At 38.4% G+C, this 24734-nt stretch overlaps 1 protein-coding gene and 1 long non-coding RNA gene across 5 annotated transcripts in view; one reads left to right on the top strand and one right to left on the bottom strand.

The window, feature by feature from the left end:
* The window catches only part of nalcn (sodium leak channel, non-selective), a 140692-nt gene that overhangs the window by 52363 nt on the left and 63595 nt on the right, over positions 1 to 24734 (top strand). For all 4 annotated transcript variants that reach the window (XM_082176523.1, XM_082176522.1, XM_082176521.1 and 1 more), the window contains 3 exons: positions 2644 to 2835; positions 3751 to 3888; positions 6602 to 6676. In XM_082176523.1, the coding sequence (XP_082032649.1) occupies positions 2644 to 2835; positions 3751 to 3888; positions 6602 to 6676 (405 nt within the window). The remainder of the gene's footprint in view (positions 1 to 2643; positions 2836 to 3750; positions 3889 to 6601; positions 6677 to 24734) is intronic.
* Positions 1 to 24734, bottom strand: part of LOC309503785 — a 247067-nt gene that overhangs the window by 192909 nt on the left and 29424 nt on the right. The gene's annotated exons all lie outside the window — the stretch shown is intronic.

The raw sequence follows: 24734 nt of genomic DNA, 5'->3' as shown, positions 1-24734 counted from the left end.
GAAGATGCCGTTGCTGGAGAGAGATAGCTCGCGAGCGTCTCTTCCACCTTCGGCATCTCCCCATAACCATGCTCTTTATAATTGTGAATGGATGAATAGTGTGATGTTTGTGCAGTATACACTCGATATGACACTGGTTTCCCCCACGATCTCGACACCTCGGTGTGGAGATCGGGGAAAAACGGAAGGCTTCTGCACTGAGGCTGTGCACGAGATGGCAGGAAACGTTCGTCGAGCTTGCTTTTCGAACGAGCGCCCTGCCTATCTTCTGGCCACTCAATAGATAATCGCTCGACAGCTCTAGTGATAACATCAAGCAATTCTTCAAACGCATGAGACTGAGGTGGCGAATCCTCAGACTCAGCGTCAATACTAACAACGTCCAACTCCTCAGAGCTGGACAATTGCAGTATTGGTGCCTCCATCGGGGGGGAAGAAACCGCAACGCGTGCTTCCACACCCTGATGAGAGGCACTGGATCTATCAGAAGGAGGCTGAGATAAGGCAGAGCCCGTCTCAACATCCACTGATAGATCCATTTGCGAACCCCAGGTCTGTGATTGCCGCCGTGCCTCGGCAGCGGCGGGACCAGAGCCCTGGGGAACGCGATCGGGATTGAACCGAGCCAAGCGGGATCGGAGCGTACGCAATGGATGCGCGTCGCAATGCACACAGTCAAAACCCTCGAGTGCTGACTGGGCATGCTCCTCACCCAAACAAACAACACAAAGAGTGTGAATATCACCTCCCGTTAAATAACGCGGGCAAGGATGGACACACACTCTAAACTGCTGCTTGCTCGCCATACTGAATATATATATATATATGATATAGACAGACAACACCAAATATACAGACAGATTTCACACAGAGCGCAACTGAAGACTCAAAGCTTTCGTTTTCTGTTTCGGGCCGGCTTTTATAGCTTCCTGGTACGTGACGTCACCCGCCTCTGACGTTCCGCCACACCATTGGACTGATTTTACATGTGCTTCAAGACGTCATCACGCAAAGCGTTCCCCATAGCGTCAATTTCGACGCAACGCGAGTTCCCTTGAAAGGGAACTCTTGTACATTAAACAAAGTGTCCCTGAATAAAGTTCATCACCTTCCTTGGGAGAATTTTGTGTATTCCTTGGGAATCAAATTTACTAGCACAATACTTTAAAAATTCAGTGTTTGAAATAATTCAGAAAAAAAAATCAAGATTATAACTGTCGCTCAACACCATTAGATAAGTCTCTCAAGTAACAAAACCCAAAAGAAGCACAATTGTTGATATATTTATACGATCGTATAGGACGCTCAAGGGGTTCAGGAGTAATGCAGTCAAGATGGTGGTGTGTGTAACAGGTGTTGTGCCGAATTCCGACCCCCTGCCAAATTATTACCCCCCTAGTTGAAGTCAGTCCCTGATTGCCTAATCCTAACCCCACCCCGAATCCTAACCCCTCCCCCACAACTAATCCTAAACCTACCAATGCTAGGGGGGTAATCATTTGGCGGGAGTCGAAATTCGGCACAACATCTGTTAGAGAAACACGAGAAGGAATCCCAGTTTAACTTGTTTATTCAAAGGAGTTTTGTATATGTTACTTCACAAATGTGTGGTCTATAATAAACAGAATAGAAACAAAGAAAACAGTTCTAAGTATATCAGTAAATGATACAAACATTCAGTTATTAATTAATATATATATTTACATACATGGGTTAACTGCGTGCTGATTATATTAATAAAATAAAAGCAAACAATGATACGCAGATTGCACGATCGTTGCGTATGCTCAATATTACAGCAGCAAACATACAATGTCATCAAATTCAACATTTTCAAACAATATTGAACAAACCGAGTGATCTGTAACTAGGAAGTGACTATAATATCTTATAATCTAATATAACTACAATCAGATTTTGAGCTAGAAAATTATATGAAAACGGTTTGGTTTCATTTTATGAGCAAATCTCGACATTCAGAACAATATCAATTACAAAGGCGAAATATATAAGAAAACTCACCGTAATCATTTACGCACTGAGAAAAAACATTTGTTGAATAACAGACCAGCCGGCCTGATTTGTAACTCAGCTGCCGATTTTGCATGGCCGCACCTGGCTGAGTGCCGTATAATACAAATCTCTCAGGGGGCATGGTTAGGGCTTTCTCACAATGTTTGTTGTGCAGAAAGACCTTCTGAGGAATACTGGATGATTTTTCTAGGTTTAAAAGTAAGAACAGGTCTCATTCTGCTTGAAGCAAATGGATCGATATCCATTCTCTGTTCTTGATCAAAACTCAACCTAGCATCAATGCATCATTGCTCGAATTTGTTGTCACCTAGAGTAATTAAGTAACTGCTAGAGCAACTATGCAATTTGTTACAAAGTTACTCTTGGAAGATTCCAATATCAACATTTGCTCATTCAATATCAATGAAACAAACACCACTATGCTCCGTAGCCCTTCTTCTTGTGATAGTTTTCATGATGGTATTTGTGCCAAAATTGTGTAATGAGATGCTTCGGTGGATATATTGGTTAGTTAGTGCTTTGAAAAATGTATTTATCATTTCAAGATGCATTTTAAGCAAATATTAAGTAGGAAATACCTCAAATTAAATCCTTCCTTCTTTCCTGCAGGTTTTGCGAGTGGTCCGTCTAATAAAGATCTCCCCAGCACTAGAGGATTTTGTGTATAAAATCTTCGGTCCAGGGAAGAAACTCGGCAGTCTAGTGGTGTTCACTGCCAGTCTGCTCATAGTGATGTCTGCCATCAGTCTGCAGATGTTCTGCTTTGTAGAGGACTTGGATCGTTTCACAACATTTCCACGGGTAAAGCTCCCTCTTTCTTGATAAACTGAATGTAGTTGTGGATCAAAAGATGAAATGCTAAAACAATTTGGTCTTGGAGGAACAAAATGAAGTTCTTGAAATCTGTGACATTTGATTGGAGATTTTGGTATTCTAACAATCTTTTGTGTGATTTAAATAGCCGAGATGTTAAAATACTTACAATTATCACGTCAGAAAAACACAGGTTAAATCTAGAGATTTCATGAACCAGTGTGGACCAAAATATCTCTAAATATATTATAATACCTAATTTGTCAGTAGATGCAAGACTCTCTTCCAAGTTTTTTGATACTATGTGCTCATGAGAGGGGTTCTCATTAGTGGTGTCTTTTTATCCTCCGTTATTAGTGGGACTCCACTGATCCCAATGCGTACTGGGATTTGGAGGGGCTCACATAAACAGATGCCGCTCATTTCCAAGGCGGGTGGCACGATAACCATTGAAGATAATGATGTTTACCCAGCTCCCTTGTCAATAGACCTGTTGTAAAATTATCTTCATCTGCAGTCACTCAGAGACAGTGTGACTGTAACCAGGCTTGAGACCAGCTGAGTTTAGACCTTCATTTGACTTCCATGGAAAAACGACCATGAAAATGTGGTCTCAATACTCCGTAGGAGTCTGAGACCTGGGGCGCACTGTTTTTTTGTTTTGCATCCATTTCAGTGAATGTTGTGCTCTGCCTTGACTTATTTTTGTCGTTGCATTGTTAGTCAAAATCCAGACTGATTGGGGCTGCTATAAGTTGTCTGACTCGTATGAAGCCATAGCATATTTAAATTTAACTGAGTTATTTGACTAAGTATTTATAAGGAAGGACGTATTGTTTTTCTCTGATTAAAGAGAAATAAAAAAGAATACAGGCTGATCATTTCTCTGTTTCTATCCTGTAGGCATTTATGTCCATGTTCCAGATTCTTACTCAGGAGGGTTGGGTGGATGTCATGGACCAAACGCTGGTGGCAGTGGGACAGATGTGGGCTCCAATCGTGGCCATATACTTCATTCTCTACCACCTCTTTGCCACACTGGTAAATATGATTTGTTGTGCTTTTTCTGTAAGATAAAACAAAAGGGCTTTGATAGAGTGCTGCAATGATGACGTATTTTTGTTGGCCAACCCGGAAGTTAGCATCACCCTTGTTCTCTCGACAAAAGCCCAATATGATTTTTCCATTGGCTTTTCGAATATTGACAAAAGTTTATGATACTTTTATTCATCATAATAATCTTCACAAATTAACTTTTATATATTTTTTTGAAGCCTAAATACAATTGCCATCTAACGTAACGTATCTATAAACGACTATAAACTAACTGCACTACAGTGACATTACTTCATCTCCACCATTAAGCTTCCAACAACTCATTTGAGTTAGAATAGTTTGCAAGAGCACGATTATAAACAATGAGGCTGTGAAAGTGGACTAGCGAGTTCGCCGTCATGATGTTTGATGTGCACGAAACCTCTGTATTCCAATTTAGCCACTTGTTAGCAACAGTATAGACTTTAAAAAATCCTTGATGTATTTTATGTTGTTGAATAAAATGTGAGAATATCTTGAATATATTTCAGCCATTTAACCAAAAACCCATTGGCATTAGGACAAAAGTCTAAAATACTAACTTGTTTCCAGGCTTTGGCCTACAAAAATATGTCACCCCTTCAGTACTCTATTGCACTGTGTTATCAAAATATAATTAGGGCCCGAGCACCGATGGTGTGAGGACCCTCTTGGAATTGCTCTGTTTATTTTATTTGAATTTGTATCTACTTTGGAGCAACTACACTGACACATACTATTTAATGGTGGTATAGACATACTGTATGATATAATGGTGATGTACAATGGGGTCTGAGACCACAATGAAAATCTGGGTTTTAAAATGCAATTCTGGAAACTAATCTAAAATAAAATAAAATAAAATAAAGTGACATGTGACGTATTAGCTCCCAGTTGTTGCTCTGGCATCTTTGGTGCAAGGTAAAACTATGAGAGCATGTGGTCATGGGATTTACACAGGGTTTACACTTACAAGATAGCTGGCAGTGTGTGATGGAACATGTCTGAAGCCTGTTCTTCCTCAGCACTTTTGCCATTCATTTTTGGCTTCTTGTAAAGGTCCCCAGTTCCATGTGTTACACATGCTCTATGTTTTCAGGGACACAGTAGCAAAGCAAATGCATCTAAAATGAAGACAGCTTGTGTTTGTGCCGGTGGGAGCCAACCAGACTATTAGAAAATGAATCATCCTTCATCCTTCTTTCCTTCTCTTGATCTTCTGGCTTACCTAGCCATCAAGAGAACATATTCAGAGATCCTGCAGCGGGTTGGATGTTAGTGAGAGCAGTTTTCCAGCCTCTAATGGTCAGTTTTGTGGGGTTTGAAAAGATGCGGCACTCTAGCTGCTGTCTAAAGTACTCAGGTACTTAGTGAGTGTGAATAAAGGCGATCAGTCTGTGTGTAGGACTTTCTGTTGAACAGAAATTGAGAATCTGCCTGCTATGTTAAGCAGAGACTATACGGACCTCAAGGGGGAAATCCTGGTATCAGACTGCTTGTAGCCTGAAAAACTGCCTGATTCAAGTAGTGTATGGCGTGGACATGGTTAAATTCCTGTGCTGCCTCCCAGCCATCAACAGAAAGAAGAGGAACAATACTTGCTTAGGAAATATGACAGTGAAGTGCCTCTGAAAACATCCTAACACACATGTATTTTCCAGTTGTCACACCTGACATAACACGCTCCCTTCACCCATATTTTTATCTTTAAAAAACACGTCTTTGGGGCTTTTCACAGCCACATCACGGCCCCTGTCACTCCCCATTACAGATATTACAGGCAAACATTTAGCCATTGGTGACTTGTTGTTGATGTTTTGTTGTGGTTGTTGTTTATTGAACCAACCATTGGAGCAGTTTATTGACATGAAAAAGCTTCACAATGTAATGCACATGTACTCTGTGAAGATAATGAAATATTTGCACATGAAGTACTATAGATCCGTGTTTACCATTTCTTGGAAATGTCCTCTGTGGAGAACAAAATGTACTCTGGTCTTTTGACAAGTTTGAGTGAGTGAGTGAGGAGCAGCCATTTAAATTTGACATTTGAATGAGAGCGCTCACTAATGACAGAACAGATCGAGCATGTAATCAAGACACGGCTGAATCATTTATTCATTTCCTGTCATGGAAAAAAAGAAAATATGATGAAAAGAAAAGAAGCAACGCCTAATGCATTTGAGGACAGCTTTAATTTGTCATTTAATATCAAAGCACTGATGACATCTAAGTCACAGTCAGCTGTGAATCCATTATTGATCTACTACTGTAAATCATTATTTCGTTGTTGTCCTGAGCATACATATACCTCTTGTATAGTATGCTGTTCATGGTGACACCTTTTTTTTCTCTCTCTGACATTGCATGGCCACTACGACATATTCTTTTATCAAACATTTTTATTGTTGGATTCAGAACTACATCTTGGACAGAAACTCACGTTTGCACGACAGTTTATTTGTCAACATCACCCTGTCAGCACAATACACCTATAGACAATGTATGACTGAGAATATTGAAGCCACATCACCATGTTTATATCTTAAAATTGCTGGGACCTTCAAACGTTCAATTAAGATGCGTGTCTGATAAAAAAAGAATGGTCTTAAATGTCTTCAAATAGTTTATTTGCTTTGTCCCGCCAGGAATCTAAATTCAATATGCTCCTGTTTTTTAGATCCTTCTGAGCCTTTTTGTGGCCGTTATTTTGGACAATCTTGAGTTGGATGAAGACCTGAAAAAGTTAAAACAGGTAAGACATTGTTCTATTTATTTTGCTTATTTTATACACTACCGTTCATAAGTTTGGGGTCGGTAAGATTTTGTAATGTTTTTGAAGTCTTTGAAAGAAGGCTGCCTTTATTTGATCAAAAATACAGTAAAAACAGTGTAATATTGTGAAATATTACTCCAGTCTTCAGTGTTACATGATCCTTCAGAAATGATTCTAATATGCTGCTTTTGTAACATAAGAAATTGATCTTGCACAGTGTTTGAGTGTGCGGCTGCTGTATTTTTACAATTTTCCACGGTAACATAAGAACTTAACATTTCTCATTATTAATGCTTAATATTGCTTATTATGTGCTGCATAATATTTTTCAGGATTCAGGAGGATGAATATAAATTTCAAAAGAACAGCATTTATTTGGAAAAATATGTTGTAACAATGTAAAAGTCTTTACTGGCACTTTTGATCAATTTAATACACCCGTGCTAAATAAAAGTATAATTCTTTTTTTCTTTTTTCTTATTTTGTATTACTGATCCTTTTGAATGGTAGTGCCTGTATTTTTATTTTATTTCGTAGCAGTTGGTAACATTTAAACCTGTCCTCCTTTTCTGGGGGAATGACTCTGGGATAGGACAGTTAGCAAAGCTGAATTAAAACAACTTGTTAAATCCCTCCATTCGCTGTCAGACCTACTCTAACTAACTAATAAGATCAAGTTCAAAACTAAATTAGCTTATAACGCTTTGACAGTGTGCTTTCTAGAGTTGCTGAACCATGGAATCAAAATATATCCAAAAACATTCGTCAACAAGCAAAAATAATAGCCTTAAAAAAGTGTGGTGTGTCTTTTCTGCATTTGAGGAAAATCAGCAAACAGGGTGAGCCTGCCATGTTAATTAGTACAGTTCTCCATCTTGTTCTCTGTCTATTTTTACTTTTTTTATGGTGCCATCCATGATGCGCAGGTAATGATGACTCATAGGATAATTGGTGTGAGAAAGCGTGACCTGTTTGGCAAGCGCACTGCAAATGAACTTCTGCTGCGGCCAAGTATCATAGGAAATGGCTTTTGAAAGCAATTAGAGGTTGCATGTCTCTGTGGATAACAGCATGTCACCTCTCCTTGAGCGCATCAGCAACATAGTTCAGCAATTGTTTAAAATGTTGAGAGAGGGAAAGAGAAAAACAAAAACAAAACACAAATCACAATTTGCATGATTACTTTTGCAATTTGTCATAACAATCTGCTGTGTTACAAAATATGCTAGGACAAATTGTTAAAGTAAAAGTGTAAATTGAAAGGAAAAAGCCACTGGTTTCCTGTGATTTCTCTTTTTCTCAGTGTTTTTTTCATTCCGAGTAAATGACATGAGCTGTGTGGTCCTTCAATCCACCCGGCTGTCAAGCTCCAGGCATCTTCACATGCCCAGATCGGTTATCCCTCAGACACAGACACAGCTGACTGATTCACGGTTCCACCTGTAAAATTGCCTATTTTATAGGTGCTTCAAGCACAGATGGGGGCAATCCAAAAATAGACTAGATTGTGATTGCTCTCCAAGTATACAGGTGGCTTTTATAAAGCACAATTCAACAGCTGACCTTAATTGAAGGAAAACCATTTCTAGCTGATGTGGAAAAAATAACAACCGGACACGTTTTTGTCCTTTTCCTCACAGTGGCTTTATGTCAGCTCTCCTACAGTATAGGTTGTTTTTTCTTTCCGTAGGATTTTTCGTTGCTGCCTCAGAACCTCTGTCACCTTGTAATAAAGTCATCAGCAACTGTCTCCTAAAAAGTTTGGCCGACTGCTAGATTGAAAAATTTCTGAAAATGGAACATTAATCAAGACAGTATATTTAACCTTCAATCTCTTACATCCTCACAGACAATTTTTTTTATTGCAAAGCTTGGCAGGAATAGCTTTGTGTCATTTTAGCACATCCATACTGAAATCATCATGTTAGAAGGATTTTTGAAAGATCATGTGACGTACTGAAGTAATGGCTGCTGAAAATAATATATGAAAATAGAAAATAGTTATTTTAAATTTTAATAATATTTATCTGTGTGTGTGTGTGAGAGAGAGAGAGAGAGAGAGAGATAGAGTGTGTTGGTGTGTGTGTGTGTGTGTGTGTGTGTGTGTGTGTGTGTGTGTGTGTGTGTGTGTGTGCGTGTGCGCGCTTGTTTATATGATTTATGAGGAAATTTGTATAATGACATGGGGTAATTACACTGGTATTACAATGTAAACTTGGTTTATGAGGACATTTCCTGAGTCCTCGTAATTAAAATGGCTTTAAAACATACTACACTAAAACATGGCACATTGTTTTATAAAAAATGTGAAAATACAGAAAGTTTTCTGTGATGGGTAAGTTTAGGGGTAGGGTTAGTTTAGGGCAGAGCAGAGGTGTCCAATCCTGTTCCTGGAGGGCCGCTGTCCTGCAGAGTTCAGCTCCAAGCCCAATTAAACACATCTGAACCAGCTAATCAAGGTCTTACTAGGCATACTAGAAACTTCCAGGCGGGTGTGTTGAGGCAAGTTGAAGCTAAACTCTGCAGGACATTGGCCCTCCAGGATCGAGTTTGTACACCCCTGGTGTAGGGGGGTAGAATATACAGTTTGTACAGTGTAAAATATGTGTGGTATTGTATTGTATAAAAAAAAAAAAAAGTATGTTAACCAAAGTATACATGAGGTTGAGGGCTATATGCATGTATAGTATGTATAGCTAGTCTGTGATCAGGATTTTTTTTTAGTTTTTTTTTTTTTATCTTGTTTCATCAAGATATTTCATCTCGTTTCATGCTATACATGTCAGACATGACATCTCTAGGGACAGTAACATCCTCTCACTTTGATTGATGGTAAAGCCCTGGACAAATCTAGAAAATTCTAATCTAGAGAATGTATCAGCTGGGTGGTTTTAAGGGTGTTATTTTTTTTTTAATGGTTTATTTAGATTCCACAAATAGACCTGGTGGTTCCATTTCACTCTCACTGCAGGACAGGGTAAGTGTTGAAATGAGTCTGACCCTGATCTATCCTCCCACACTAATATTTTTGCCAGCTACAAAAATAACAGAACAAATATTTGTCAAGTAATTTTACCTTTCTATTTTTCCAATTTATTTTAGTTTATGATTGTGTGTATCAAAATTACAAACTTGGAAATGTTTGAGCCAAGAGGAAGGACTGTTACACTGTGTCCTATCAAAGCTTGACACGTGAGGAAATCTGCTGTACAACAACCCAATCAAAGCCAATCAGAACATATTTAGTGTACAATATATGTGTATATATGGCTTTGTTGTTGTTGGAGATTTCACAGTTGGCAGAGCTACTCAGCACAGAACACCACAGAAAAAGTTTGTAGCCACATAATACAGAAATAGATAATCAGTTTAGTGTGATTGTCCAGTTGTGCTTTAAAATGCTTTCCGAGATCCCATACAACGAGCAATGGTGGCATATTTATTTTCCATAAGAAAACTGAACAGCCTGTTACTGTATCCCTCTTTCATTCTCTCAGAGAATAGAACTGTTTCACTGTGAAACAGTTCACATGTATTCAGTCAGAAGGACCTTGTGTGGCACTCCATGATGTTATTTGTTACTGTGGTTGCTGAAGGCTGCGTGAGAGCTATTCATGATTCAGGATATGCTTGTAGTGTGGCTTGTTGGACTCATTTATTCAGAGCTTTGAATGAGCCATATCTGTTTTCATTGATATTGACTTCGATAACTGGTATTTTTGGCATACAGTAGCTGGCAGCTAAGAATGCATGTTCAAACCTAAAGTTTGCACATATATTATTAGAGAACTTGCTCTGAGGAGTTGGAAGACTGAGATGATGACTCATAACTTGTTGGAACATCATATAGATTCATTTTGGTAGCACTCCAGATGAGGGTAGTCAGTATTCCTACTTCTGTGTACCCTTCAAAGGACAAGACTGGCCGGCAAAAGCAGGCATTTAAGGTGAATATGCATTTTAGAAATGCATTAGTGTAGAACATTAGGTTTAAATAGCTGCCATATCTTTTATAAACTAAATGACTAATTTAAAAAAGAAAAGAAAACACAACACAGAATTTGGCTAAAATTGACCTGCTTTCACCTCACAAAAGTTCTTCAAACAGAAAACAATGCCATTTTCTTCTCACATGTGCATTAAGTCTGACTCAAAAAGATAATTTTTTAGATTTGCTCAGAATAATTTCAACAAGGTTTGCCCTCTGTGCCATCAAAGGTGTTGAAAAACACTACAACAGAAATGGTATTTACCAAACAATGAGATAATCAATCCCTTTTCCCAAAGTGACATTCGTCATCATTTGCTGATTGCAATAAATGGGATTCATGAAAATGGCTTGCATCTGTCAATACTGGCAGATGATTTGTCTTTATTTGAAGTACATTTCAAAGCCACAGACACAAATGGCTTGGACATTTGTGGATTTGCAGGCATTGATGGATAGACACGGGTTAGTTCTTGCATTATGGCCACAGGAGGGCCATTTTGACTCTGTCCACAATCTCGACTCACTTCAGCACAATTTCGTCAGACACTGGTTCCCTCATCAACAGTACAGGTCACAGATGCTTAATGTTTTAGCCATAACTCCACATCATATCCTCATCTGTGGTTTGCAATAGGGATGCTCTGATCAGCATTTTTTGCCTCCGATACCGATTCCGATATCTGGGATTCAGTACCGATCACCGATCCGATACTAAAATAAAAACAGTGCTGAATTACCTAATAAACAGTATGCCTCACTGTGTGGAAGAGACTGGGATCATTCTTTTGTGAAAGGCATCAGGCAGGCTTGACTTAAACATTACTTTCTTAACTTTGTAAAACAAATTAAGAAACAGAGACAAATGTAGTGAATTATTTGATAAAATAGCTAATTGTGCAACAAATGCAAGTATTCCAATAGCTTCACTAGCTTGGTACACATTCAAAGTAAACAGGAGTCAGTAGGTCTTTGTAATGGTTTACTGAAATTGTGAATTTAACATCCAATACAAAAGCAGTAGAATAAACCAACAGCTTCACAAGCTTTGTAAAACATGTAAAAAAAATTTATAAAAAAACAGAAACAAAAACTCTTTATAATAATTTTGTTAGGGCTAACATACATTTTTAAATCCAATGTACAGTACAATAAACAAAGGAGCTGAAACTGACAAAAAAGATTCACAGCTTAGTACACATTCAAAATAAACATGAGCCAGCTGTCTTTGTAATGCTATTTAGAATGACATCTCTGGAGATGTCTGATTAAGTTGGTTGTGTTATAATTCGAAGCTTTATCACCACCCCTTGACATTGCATATATTGCAAACTGCTGTCAAACTTTTTGGCATAGCTAGCGTGAAATAACTCCAAATATGTGATCGCTCCATGCTGGTGACTGCTCTGTGTACGTTAGCTTGTTTGAATTGAAAACTGTTTACCTGCCGCCTGCGTGCTGCGCATGTTGCTATTGCGTGTGATGCAACACACTTGCGCACAGCATAGAATTACCGCAAGAGCGTTTAGAGAGCTGGATGCTTTGTAAGCTTTCGAATCGCTCTCGCTGTAATTTGATGCCGATATCCATTGTTACTGATACCCAATCTACAATTTTATTCCATATCAGAGCCGATACCCGATACAAATCAGTGTTTCCTCTAGGATTTTTTCCAGCTGTGGTGGCAGGGGGAGGGGGCGTCACCCATGAGTGATATTCTCATGGGCCACGTCCCCTTGCCCCACATGTTTAAACCTCCCTAAGTATTATAATATGAAAGGCTCCAATTTAGAGCGGCAAATCGATTATGCGCATCCCGTGCGCAGAATGATGCACTTGAAGCAACGCCAAGTCACAGCGTGCTGCGTGCAGCGCTTCACATTGAAAAGTTCAAAGCACAAAGCGAAGAGATATTTGATGCTTAGTGTATTATATCTATTCAACAGTTTATTGAGCCTTTTCTTTTAACAGTTTTAAATTTCAGTTACAGTGTGCATGAAGAACAATTCATAGTGCTCTCTACTCCAGTGCTGTAATCTAACAGACACCCGGGAGAAAGGAATATGATTTAGAAAGCGCAATGAACTCCAGCAAGATAAAGTCATTTTATGCAAACTATAGACCTTTATCTACAAATAAAGTATAATAATGGGAACATTGATCTTGGAGAGAGTGTCATCGTGTTACTGTCGTAACCGAACGCGCTGTTTGAATACTGAATGGAGAATGACTGGGTAGAGATGAGTTTCCATTAACTTTAACTTAAAGACTTAAATATTCATTTTTACCTCACATTATGCTATCGAATAACCTTAGAAGTCTTGGAATATAGTGCACGAAAACGTTGTGCTTTATACTTACCTATCCGACAATATCGGACCTCAGGGATGTTTACACCTGGCCACATCATGCGTTTTCTGTGATCGGATAGCTATCCGGTCGTGAACTGACCAGGTGTAAATGCCCTCCGAAACGCTTTCGAGATGGATTTGAATCCAATCGCTCAAACCATTTCAGGAGGTGGTCTGGGCCACATTCCAGATGAAACTGGACAAGTGTAAATGCATCTGGTTGTTGAAACCACATATATACATTTTACTCCTCCCAAAAATGCTTAAAAATAAACGTGTGAGAGCGTGTTATAGGCTATATGTAATGTTATAGCCAGATATGACGACGCTACTGCAGCACACATCACCGCAGATGAGAAGCTGAGCATCTATTCATTAAGCCAACATGCCAACTATCAAGCCACTTAACATTAAGCCAACTATCGCAAATCAAAGTGAAAGTAAGTCGCAGACGCTTAACACACAATCATCATCATTAAAAGTAAAGAAACGATCTTACCAGGGCTGTTGCCGCTCTCTCTTATTGCGGTCTTTTATTTTTATATTTTAGCTGATGATCAATAAAATGCAGCTCATATCTGTTGCTTTCGGTGACGTGTACTCAATTAAATATGCATATGGTACCATATCATCTCGTATAGATCGTATTTACGAGTTGAACACACTTGACCACAATGTCGTAAATACCGGTGGGGAGCTCGGGATTTTCTCTAAGCCCTGATCTTTACGAGTTGGGGGTGTGTCACTGAGAAACATGGCGGAATACCACAATACTTAAAGGTATTTAGCAGTGATATTGTCAGGCTTTTCTATTTACAGCACAGTAAGCTAATTGCCGGCACAGAATATGAAGGCATTATAATATAACAATGCAACATGTAACGATAAAGTTGGCAGTGGCTTCATAAATTAATTAAAAACATAAAAAAACAAAGTACACCTGGTGCACATTTCTTTGTTTTTCATTTTCTAGAACAAGAGTTTAAGAACCTTACTGTATTTTTGTGTAATTAATTAAGAGAAAGTACTCCGTCATTTTACTCTGACGAAAGTGACTTGAACACACATGCTGTCGTAAACACAACTTCCCACCTCGTACGTACGAACTTCCCAGGAGGACTTGAACGCACCAATAGCGCGGAAATTGAAGATCGGATTTATATCCGTTTTTCGAAAACACATTTATGTGACCAGGTGTAAATGGAATCGTTTTAATAAATCGGATAGCTATCCGATCTGAGAAAACGCATGAAGTGGCCAGGTGTAAACAGCCCCTCAACTGAGAAGCTGCAGCCGTGGCGGGACGATTTTTGGTGTGGCGGACCACCACGACAGAATGAATGTAGCGGATCGTAGCATCTCTAGTTTGCAACAAACAGGTATAGGATCAGGAAGGAGATGCTATAAGCAACCACCACTGGGGTTAAGTAAAGACCTCGGAAATTGTACACACCCCTCTAAGTCTCCTTTTTGTGAGCGTAGATTCAATTTGTCAGGCATCGTGGCAGGCACCTGCAAAAGCACACTGAAAGGATCATTAGTAATTAAACCCGACAGGATAAGAGGAGGGAGAGCTAATGAATATCCAGTGTGTTCCACACGTTGCAGATCAGCCAGTGATAAGAGGAAGTGTATAATGAGCTTCCCTCTTCCCTCTGTCAGAACTTGTCCATACCTGCTCATGCTGCACTCTTCTCCCATTAGCACGGATTGAAATCATGCATTTATTCCATCAAATTTTTTTAATAATTTTTAATGAATTGTTCAAACAGCTTTGCATGCATCGATTTTAATCGATTCTCATTTTTACGAACCGATATCGATTCTTAAATCCCAAGAATCAATTAGTCATCCTGTTTTCAGTTGATGAATGAATGGAACATTGTAGCGCGCATCCCATCCAATAAATCACAATAATCTTTGTGCTTTGTTACTATTGATATGAAACAAAGTCTCAGATTTCAAATTACATCCATTTTCTTACGAAATTCAAATGCATAAATACTGTTTTGGCGCTGTGGCGTGAGATCGCTCTGGCGCAGCTCAGATCAAGAGAAGCAGCAGCGCACATGATCTTCTCTTCCGCATTAATAATACAAGTTACAGCGCGAAATAAACATGAATGAGCATCTGCAAGTGTAATATTATAGTAGGCTAATGAAGCCTAGTAGGCTACAACTGACTCCCATAGTTTACAGCATTAGTTAAAGGGTAACTCTCGCCAAAATGCAACCAAGGGTCTTTTCACGAGTTCACACTTACAAATAAGTTAGATAGAATAAATGGTATGCATATTTGGCGTGCTGTCCGGGGAGAGGGCTCTGAGCTCGGATATTGGGCCCGAACCCAGAACCGAACCCTATTTTTGACTGTCAAAATGCCGGCGGACACAGCTACAAATCTTTCTTTTTAGTAAACTCTGTGTACACAAACAATTGATGCCCTGTTAATCATCTTGTCACAGTTAAAATCCTCTATTAAATCTAATTTCATTTCCTACCGTTCTGGAGAGAAATGTAGTAGCACGTTCATCTGCCAGTGGGTCTTTCATGGAGACTGTCCTCATGTGTTTGCAATTTTAATATGCATTTAAAAGTTGCTGCGCTTCACCAACGGACGTCGCTCAAATGCCTCTGGGCGCAATTGGATAGACCTAAAACCAATCAGAGTGATCGTCATCGTGTAAAGCCCGCCCCAACGTTTCTGACTGGTGCCGCGATTTCGAGGGATTAGAAATGGGCTTGAATGAGCTCTTTGCCAGACTACTTGCAGAGCAAATCTAAATTTGCCGGAAGTTGTCTGGGTTTTCCCAGGCTAACCTAAAACGAAAATACAGTCAAACTTAAAAGTGGCGTTTCCATTCTAATTATGCTTTTAAATGAAAGTTTGCCTCGAGTAGATTAACAAAAAGAGCCTAGGTTGCATTTTGGCGAGAGTTACCCTTTAAGAGATTGGTTTTCCTTGAGAAAATTTGCCATGTATTGTACCTGATATCCAAAATAATCAATATTGAATCGAATTGAAATCGAATTGAAATCGAATTGAAATCGAATTGGAATCGAATTGGAATCGAAATTGAATCGAATTGCAAGCTTGTGAATCAAAATTGAATCGAATTGTGAAATTTGTGTCAATACCCAGCCCTAATATGAGGTGATTTGTGATGATTGAGAAGGAGATGCCCAGAGAGGTAATTAAGGTAATTTTAATGTCTCTTCTGCTCACCAACTCTTTTCTATTCAAACTTTTCTATTTAAATATAGTTTAAGATGTAATTTATCCATTATATTTGGCAAAGCTGAATTTATAGCAAGCTTTATTCCAGTCTTCGGTGTCTCATCACATCCTTCAGAAATCATTCTAATATGCTGATTTGGTTCTCAAGAAACATTTCTTATTATTATTATTATTATGTTAAAATCAGTTGTGCAGCTTAATATTTTTTGTAGAAACCACGGTACTGTTTTTTTCATGATTCTTTGCTGAACAGAAAATGTGTTAAATTTTAAATAAAATAGCATTTATTTGAAATATAACTTTTTTAACAATGTAAAACTCTTTAATGTAATTTTTGATCAATTTAATGCATCCTTGCTGAATAAAAGTATTTCTTTAACACCTTTCGAATTACAGTATAGGCTACGACCAAGTTATTATAGAAGAATAAAACGTCATCAGCATGCGCTCGTGGTAAACAATGGTAATGGTGTTTTTTATGTGCGCTTAAACAAAGAGGAAGCGAAAGAGGAGAATATGGACGCAGTCATGGCTGGGGAAGAGAGGCCAACTTGGCATGCAAATTTTGTAAATGGAAATTCTGTCAGAAAATGATCGCACCGTTTAGGAGCCACGACCACAGAAACCACCACGATTGATCATCTTTAGTCTAGGACAGCCCAAAATCGTTAATTAGTTATGAGTTATTTAATTGAAGGACCGGTCAACGGAATCATTAATCAAACACACTAGGAAACTAGGTCAAATGACAGGGCATACGGGCAAACAGGAACAGAACCAAAACACAATGAAACTAAGCCAAAACAGAGCATACATGTAACAGAGAGATTAACACTTAGATTTAGTTTTATTTGCACAAAACTATATACACAGTTGTTTTTATAGCTGCCAGTAGAAAAATAATTGCAATTAATCATATGATTTATGGTCATTAAAGCACAACGAAAAAGTTATATTAGAAAATTTGGTATATATAAATGTAAACATCGATTAACCGAATTGTTGCAAAATATAGATTACATTTTTTAAATACTTTTTTCAGCCTAATTTATACTGTGCCCATTCAAATGTGCAAAAGTGGTTAGTGGAATTTCAAATGTTGAAAGAAAAGTCTAGTGGTACAAATCATGACCTGAATAAGCCGGTCTCCCTCGTGACACCTGACCACCATTTGCTACACATCACCTTTTGTGCCACATCTCCTGATTCAGTCTGTTCATTTGGCCGGTCACAAGCTATTTCCCTCTCTGATGGCAGAGATTGATGGTTGTTAGCGGCTCAAGAAATCATTACTTTCCTCCGGTTAAATGGCAACGAGTAGTGTCTAGAACTGATAGGGGAAATGTTTATCTTTTTATTGACAGAAATCAAAGGGAGGACTTTCCCTAAGGGAAGGAGAGGGAGGGTTTGGTGGTGGGACCATGGTTGGTTTGTTAACTGAGGTCCTGTACTCTTTCAAGAAGTACATACGACATGCTTCAAATCAAAACCTTCTAGCGTGTCAAAGTTCAAACAGTTTAGTACTTGTTGACAATAAAAGGCCACTATTTATTATTATTTATTTTATTTTATTTTTTTACATTGCCTTAAGACAATGTGAGTAGTGCTTATCTGTTCAAAACCACCACAATTTTTCCAAAACCCCTAACCCTAAGTATGAGCAATACTATATTTTAACAAGAAACACTAGTTAATAGATACACTCATTGCGAGTCATATTGCGGAGTAGAAGCATCCATTCATGAATACTTTTTCTACAAAGGAATGGTGCTGTTACCTAAGGCAGTGGTTGTTTAACAGTCTTATTTCCTAGCTGGTTGAATGGAATGCTTTCTATGACATTAAAGAACCATCTAAAGATTGAACTTAAGAAAAGGTCACAGTGTCAACTACTGTATACGTGCTTGGTGTCAAATTTTCTTTTGGGTCTTACCACACTGCCATCTAGTGCCTACAGCTCCCACTCCTTATGGAATACGTTCTCTAGGTTAATCCCACAAAGAATCATATCAATCCCCAAAACATTTTTTATATAAATATTTATTTATTTAATTGCATTGGGAAATATTTTTTTAATTCCCATTGAAAAAAAATCTCATTCTCTCTTTAATGTACTACAGTAATCAAATTCATCCTATATTATTTAATTGTTTCTTTTTTTATTAAATACTGTTCAGAAAATAACGGAATGATGTATACCACTTTTTTATAATATATTTCAAATATTTAAATAGTATATCATTATTTTTATGCACAATAACTGGATTGTGTGGGTATCTTTAATTACCATGAAAATAATGTAACAAATCTCAATGATCCTAAAAATAGATTTAATATGACCTAGATATATTCTTAACAGTTTACTTCACCCTTCTAACAGAAGTGTGTGCCTGTGCGACTGATATTTTAACTTGACTGCCTGGCTTCTTGGAGTCAATTTACAGTAAATGTCACAATGAGTCCAAAATTCGCATCCGAAATTTTCGCACGTTAAAAAATAAATACAACCTCAAGTTTTGTCAATCACGCTTACACACTGCCTCCGAAACTCTCGTCCGTCATAAAAAAATCAGGTTCGATTTTCTGCGTTTTTCGCATCCGTAGCAAGCATGAATGGTGTTTTGAGCCACCGAATGACGAATATGAAAAAGCACATGCGAAAATTTCGGACTCAGTGTGCAAAGACCTTGTGTAAGAAGCAGCTCCAGAGTGGGCCAAACTCAGTTTGGTGGTATACAGCCTGGTCTAGTAAAAGATAAAGAAGTCGAGTATGAAATTATTGCTGCGTTTGTGGATGAAACAAAGATAAACTGCAGGAATTTATAAAAAAATAAATAAAAATTCTGAGGGTATTAAATTGCTTCCAGCTGCTGAAGCACACAATGTGTTCTTTTCACATGAGACAAAATCATCTCCGGCATTTTTTTCTTTCGTTTTTTGTTTTGTTTTCTGTTAATTTTCCATCTCTTGCACTCATCTGCACAAAGCACATCTGGTCCTGCTCAGAAATTCCTAACAAAAATTGCTACGGGACTCAGATGTACTAACACACATACAGTGTATACACACACACACACACACATTTGTATATCATCACACCCAGACAAAAAAGTGTGGCGTCAACAATTTGTCACACAGGCACACAAACACACATGCTGGTTCCCTCTGGCTGCGATAGACAGAAAGGACCCTCAGTCACAGCCCTGTCCATAAAATGCCTTCCAGTGCATCAGTTCCACACCTACCCTCACTGCTGCACCTGATCCAGATGTCTGCTGCCCCAGACACTGTGTTTGTGTGTGTGTTCCATCTTCAACATAGACCCGTTTTCATCCTTTCAGCAGCCCACATTTTTATGATGGGGTTTCAACATAAAATAAAAATTGACCTTATTTACCTCTAGACTTTGCTGGTCTTATAATGCATGATTCATCAGTTTGCGTTATTCCAAAGAAATGTAATTGTTACATTTCTTTGTAATTGTAATTGTCAACTAGGTTGCACCGACCAGTATTTGGTCATATTCCAACACACTTTAATGACATTTTGTAAGCATTTTACAATTTACTGCATTGGTGGTTGTGGCAAGTAGGGCTGTACTGTCCCAGTCGATTAGTCGATTAATTGGTCGATACGTTCTGGTTCGACCAAAATTCTGATTGGTCGATTTTTTGCCGCGTTCATTTCATCAGTTTTGCCGTGTTTATTTCATCAGTTTTGCCGCGCTGAGGCACGCTCATTTCATCAGGTGGAAAGCACTAAAGTTCTGCTAATGGGGGTGTTTTCAGAGTACCCTTGTTTCACTGTAACAGTCTGTCTTCAGAACACCCCCCTTGTTTTCACCTTTTTTGGATTAGCCCAACCCAAGAGAGAGCGATAACTATAGAAGGTTTGATGCTGAATATTATTTATTTAATTGTGAGAGCGTTTTAGTTATTCCTCTTCTAACATGTCAACAACAAAGAAATCGACAGTGTGGCAGCATTTTGTTAAAATTGATAACAGGAAAAAGGTCGAATGCAAAGTTTGCAAGCAACAGTTTTCCACAGCTCGACGACAAACATGACATATCATCTAAAAGTGGTAAGCTCACTTGTCTGCGTTAGCTTGCCCTGTCTGTTTTGAGTAGGCTATATGAACATTTCAGAATTAGCATATTTCAATGTTTTAGTGTGATAACCTAACTTTTTTATTTTTTATTTGGAGCCTAATGCGCAATTGCGCTGTGCTGTTGGTTGTGTTAGCTTTGAGCCTAGGATGCTTTATTTTTCAGTTATGCACTTTATTTCGTTTCTGCTCTTGATCTGGTTTGTTTAATAAATATTATTTTTTTATTAAAGTGGACGAGCCTTTTGTGTTTATTAAGAGTAAAAGCTTTAAGTTAATAGTCTATTCGTGTCTCAGCTGCGAAGCTGAGCTCATGTTCAGCCTCGCTCGGTGCGAGGACATGCACGGTGAAATGATAGTGTCTGACAGTTATAACTTATTATTATAACGTATGACAAAAATTATTGTCTAAATTATGTTGCATATTCCTCAACAGTTCTTGTGATGATATCACTAGTTGACAACATAGTACTATTTTCGGAAATCATAAGCTATGATATTGCGCAGGTGCGTGCACGTGATGCAACGCTGTCAGAGCCGACAGACTCGAGTGTCAGACTCATTTCAGTGCAAAATAATTAGGTCAAAAACGATTTAATATACTGCAAATAGCCTACTAGTTTTTTATGTTTATTTATAATTCATTTAGGCGGACAACAAGGCTACCAAGTACTGCGTACAGTGCGCATCTAATTAATTTAACGTTTTTTTTTCTACCATCATTTTTAGTCGATTTTGGTCGATTTTTAGTCGAAAATTTCAGGACTTCAGTCGACCAAGATTTTCTTTGGTTGAGTACAGCCCTAGTGGCAAGCAGGGCGGGGCCGAGAGCCATGGGAATGCAGTGAGGCGGGTGACGTGAGTGCTAATGAGCGGCCACCGGCCTCGCTCCATGCAAACCGGTCTCGAGTCTCATGGAGGAGCTCCGGAGGGATAAAATGAGGAGTGAAGACAGTGCAAGACGAGTGAGGACCAGGCCTGGACTTTATGTTTTTGTTTTGTTTTAACTTATACATCAGTCATCCGTTATGGGCTGCTGCTTGACTTTCGTTTTGTTGTTTGTTTATTTTGGAAATAAAGTTTGTTGATCGTTCACCAGTTCCAGCCTCCTTGTTCCCTGAGCCTTTAACATTGTTACAGTGGCAAATTCATACGAATTTTCTTGGACAATCTTATTTGTACGTTTTTGATCTGCTTAAACTGGGGCCTTAAGAAATGCTTAAGAAATCATAGATTTAACCGTTTTGCTCCTCTAGTGTGTGGAGTGCTGCGATGTGACCTGGAAAGCACACCACACACTAACAGATTCCATTCACGAACAACAGAGTCCCGCCTGTAACATGGAAAATCTTGCAAAATCTCTCACATCGAACGTGATTATATAGTAAACGAACATGGCGGACGACCGGCAAGAAGAAATGGCGCTTATAGTGTATGGACAGCTTTTTACATAAAATTTGTGGGGGGGGAATTTTATTTTATTTTAGATTAAGTCGTGGAGATGATGTTAACATGGACTTTACATGTTACAGGACGAGCTGGAGGTGAGTCTTCCGTCAGCTCGCTTTCTGATTGGGTATTGTTTTGTTTCACGTGATAATCTCCAGATCGTGCGCCCGTTTGTCCTCGGGGTTCCCCCCACACAACAGGATTTCTGATCGTAAATATTCAACATGTTGAATATTTACGATTCGAGATCGGGGCGGCTCCGACGTTCTTCCGATCAGATTAAGTCACTCTCTCACACCACAGGAAAATCTGATAAAATAATCTATAGAACCATCAAGATAATCGGGACTCTACCTAGGATTGTTAGAAGGGGAGAAATCAGTCCAAAATCGCACCGAATATCTTGTAGTGTGTGCCCAGTATTACACCCCACTAAATGTTAGATTTTTGCATGTAAACTTGGCAAACAAATATGGCCAAATACTGTACCTATCTTTCTAAATTGCTGTGATTTTACTGATGGTTAAAGGTTATAAAAATAATAGAAACAAAAAAAAGTGATAGATTTAAAAAAAAAAAAAAAATCCGGGAAGTAAAATGGTTTGTCAATGCCTTTAAATGTTTTCTTTATAGGACCATGACTTTGTCATATTTCTTTGCAGACATTTCTGTTAGTCCTTGAATGCCATAATTAGTTACACTGGAGGGAGCAAAGATCAAATCCAGCTGTGTTCATCATGAATGAAACTCCAGTGGGGGATATGTCTGGTCATGAGAACTGTCCAAATATACACACAGGAGTTTTTTGAGGAACATCAGACAGTTTGCCTTGCCATGCTGCACTACTCTCGCCATGCTAAGTATTCAGCCAGTCAGTCTCTCTGGTGGCAAAGGTGTGCCTCTAAGAGGTCTGGGAGTTTATAGCCTATGCAGCACCATGCCTCATTAGATACTAAATGAGAAGGAGAGAATGACCCCTCTACCCCTGAGCTGCTTATGGAAGTTCACCAAGTCTGGAGCAGAGTAGAGCGGCATGCGTAATGTATGTTTATCATGCATGCTAGAACTAAATCAGCAGCCTAACTGAAAGGGAACCTGAAAAGTGAACCTGAGAACCTTGCTCTCTACTCAGGGGTCATTTACACAGGATGTGTTCTACTGGTCTGGAGCATTTTTAAAACTGTACCTTCTTCTTAGCTTGTTTTAACTTTAACACAGCATGTTAAAAATGCAGAACTAAATGGCATGATGTGTCTCGTGCATGTTTACGTAGACCCACAATTTATTATTTTCCTGCACTAGACCATTTACTCATCTTCGTGTCATTCTAAACTTTTTTTTTTTATGAAAAATATGTGTTTTTGCTCATACAATGAAAGTCAATGGGGTCCAATGTTGTTTTAGGCCCCATTGATTATGAATGGACAAAAACAGTTTCATTCTTATGAAAAATATCTTCTATTTTGCTCCACAGAAAGAAAGTCATGCAAGTTTAAAAACGACATGAGTTTTCATTTGTGTGAACTATATCACTTTTATTGCTGCTATAGTCTTGCCAATTTCACACCGAAGACTTTTGAGCCTAACAAATATTCTTGTTTTATTCAAATATTCAGATATTCTTAGTTGTACAAGTACACACAGACACACACACACCATTAGACATTATTACCTGTGTCTACATTAATTCTCCACTGTATTATGGTGACCTAACTGGAGCATAAATGTGCCTAATGGCCTGTAGAGTAAATTTGTTGGATGGTGACATACAGATTTGTAGACCAACCAATCACTCATGATGCTGGGAGCACAACACACTGTTACAGGCTCCTTTGTTAATGTGCCACAGACCAAGCAGCAATTGGTCAATAACCAAGACCCTTGTCTTCTAGAAAGGCAGGGTACTTGGAGAATAGTCTAGTATGGTTCACCTGAGCCTGAAATTGGAAAGAATGTGTGAATAGGAGTGAATGGATCACCCTAATGTGTCCCAAGGCCAACACACTTATTTTAGATGCATGGCTCTCACTGCTATGATTTATGTAAAATGCTACATATGATTCATTATTATGAAGAGCTGCGGCCATACGCCATTCTTACAAAAAAATATGCACTACACGCAGACTTTTCACTAGCCATCGGGATATGAAATGCAGCTAGCAGTCATGTAAAGATGCAAATCGGCCTATTTTATATTAATCTGTTTATTGATCTGTGGATTTCACTGTCTAGCAGTGCTGATTTGATGTGTCTTTACCTTCCTCTTCAGCACTCCATCACATGTACTTACCACATCTTGAAAATGAAAATTCTGTCATAATTTACTCACCCTCATGTGGATCCAAAACAGATATTCATATGTATGTGTGTGTGTGTATATATATATATATATATATAAAAAAGTATTTATTAATATTTTTGATTTTTCTTGAATTTATTTTATTGTTAGTTTATGAAGATAAAAGAGTAGCAAAACTCGAGAGCACGTAGATGTGAATTTGAGAACTTGTACAATAAATATTCGTACTTGTACGGGAACATTTACACTCACAGCTCCAATGTGAAAACCTGTACAATCAAAATCTGAAGGTGAATGTTGAAATTTGCACTCGCAGACAATAGTCACAAACCTGTATTCTGAATTTGAAGCTGCTGACAAGTAGTCACAAATGTGTAAAATGCCATTCACAGAAATACAATGACAGACACAAACTTGTAATATATATTTGCATTTATTCTTACATTCACATTCGCAGTACAACCTCAATTAGGCACTTGCAACTTCTCAAATCTGTCACTGCAATTTCAAATTTCGCGCCTTGACACTTGCTACTCTTTTCGCAATATATTAGGTGCAAAACTAACTTGTGCACTTGAAACTCAGTGGCAGCGAGAGAGAAGGGGG

This window comes from Leuciscus leuciscus (assembly GCF_965113295.1).
Source record: "Leuciscus leuciscus genome assembly, chromosome: 7".
Lineage (NCBI taxonomy): Eukaryota > Metazoa > Chordata > Actinopteri > Cypriniformes > Leuciscidae > Leuciscus > Leuciscus leuciscus.
This window is presented reverse-complemented; position numbering and strand designations above follow the sequence as displayed.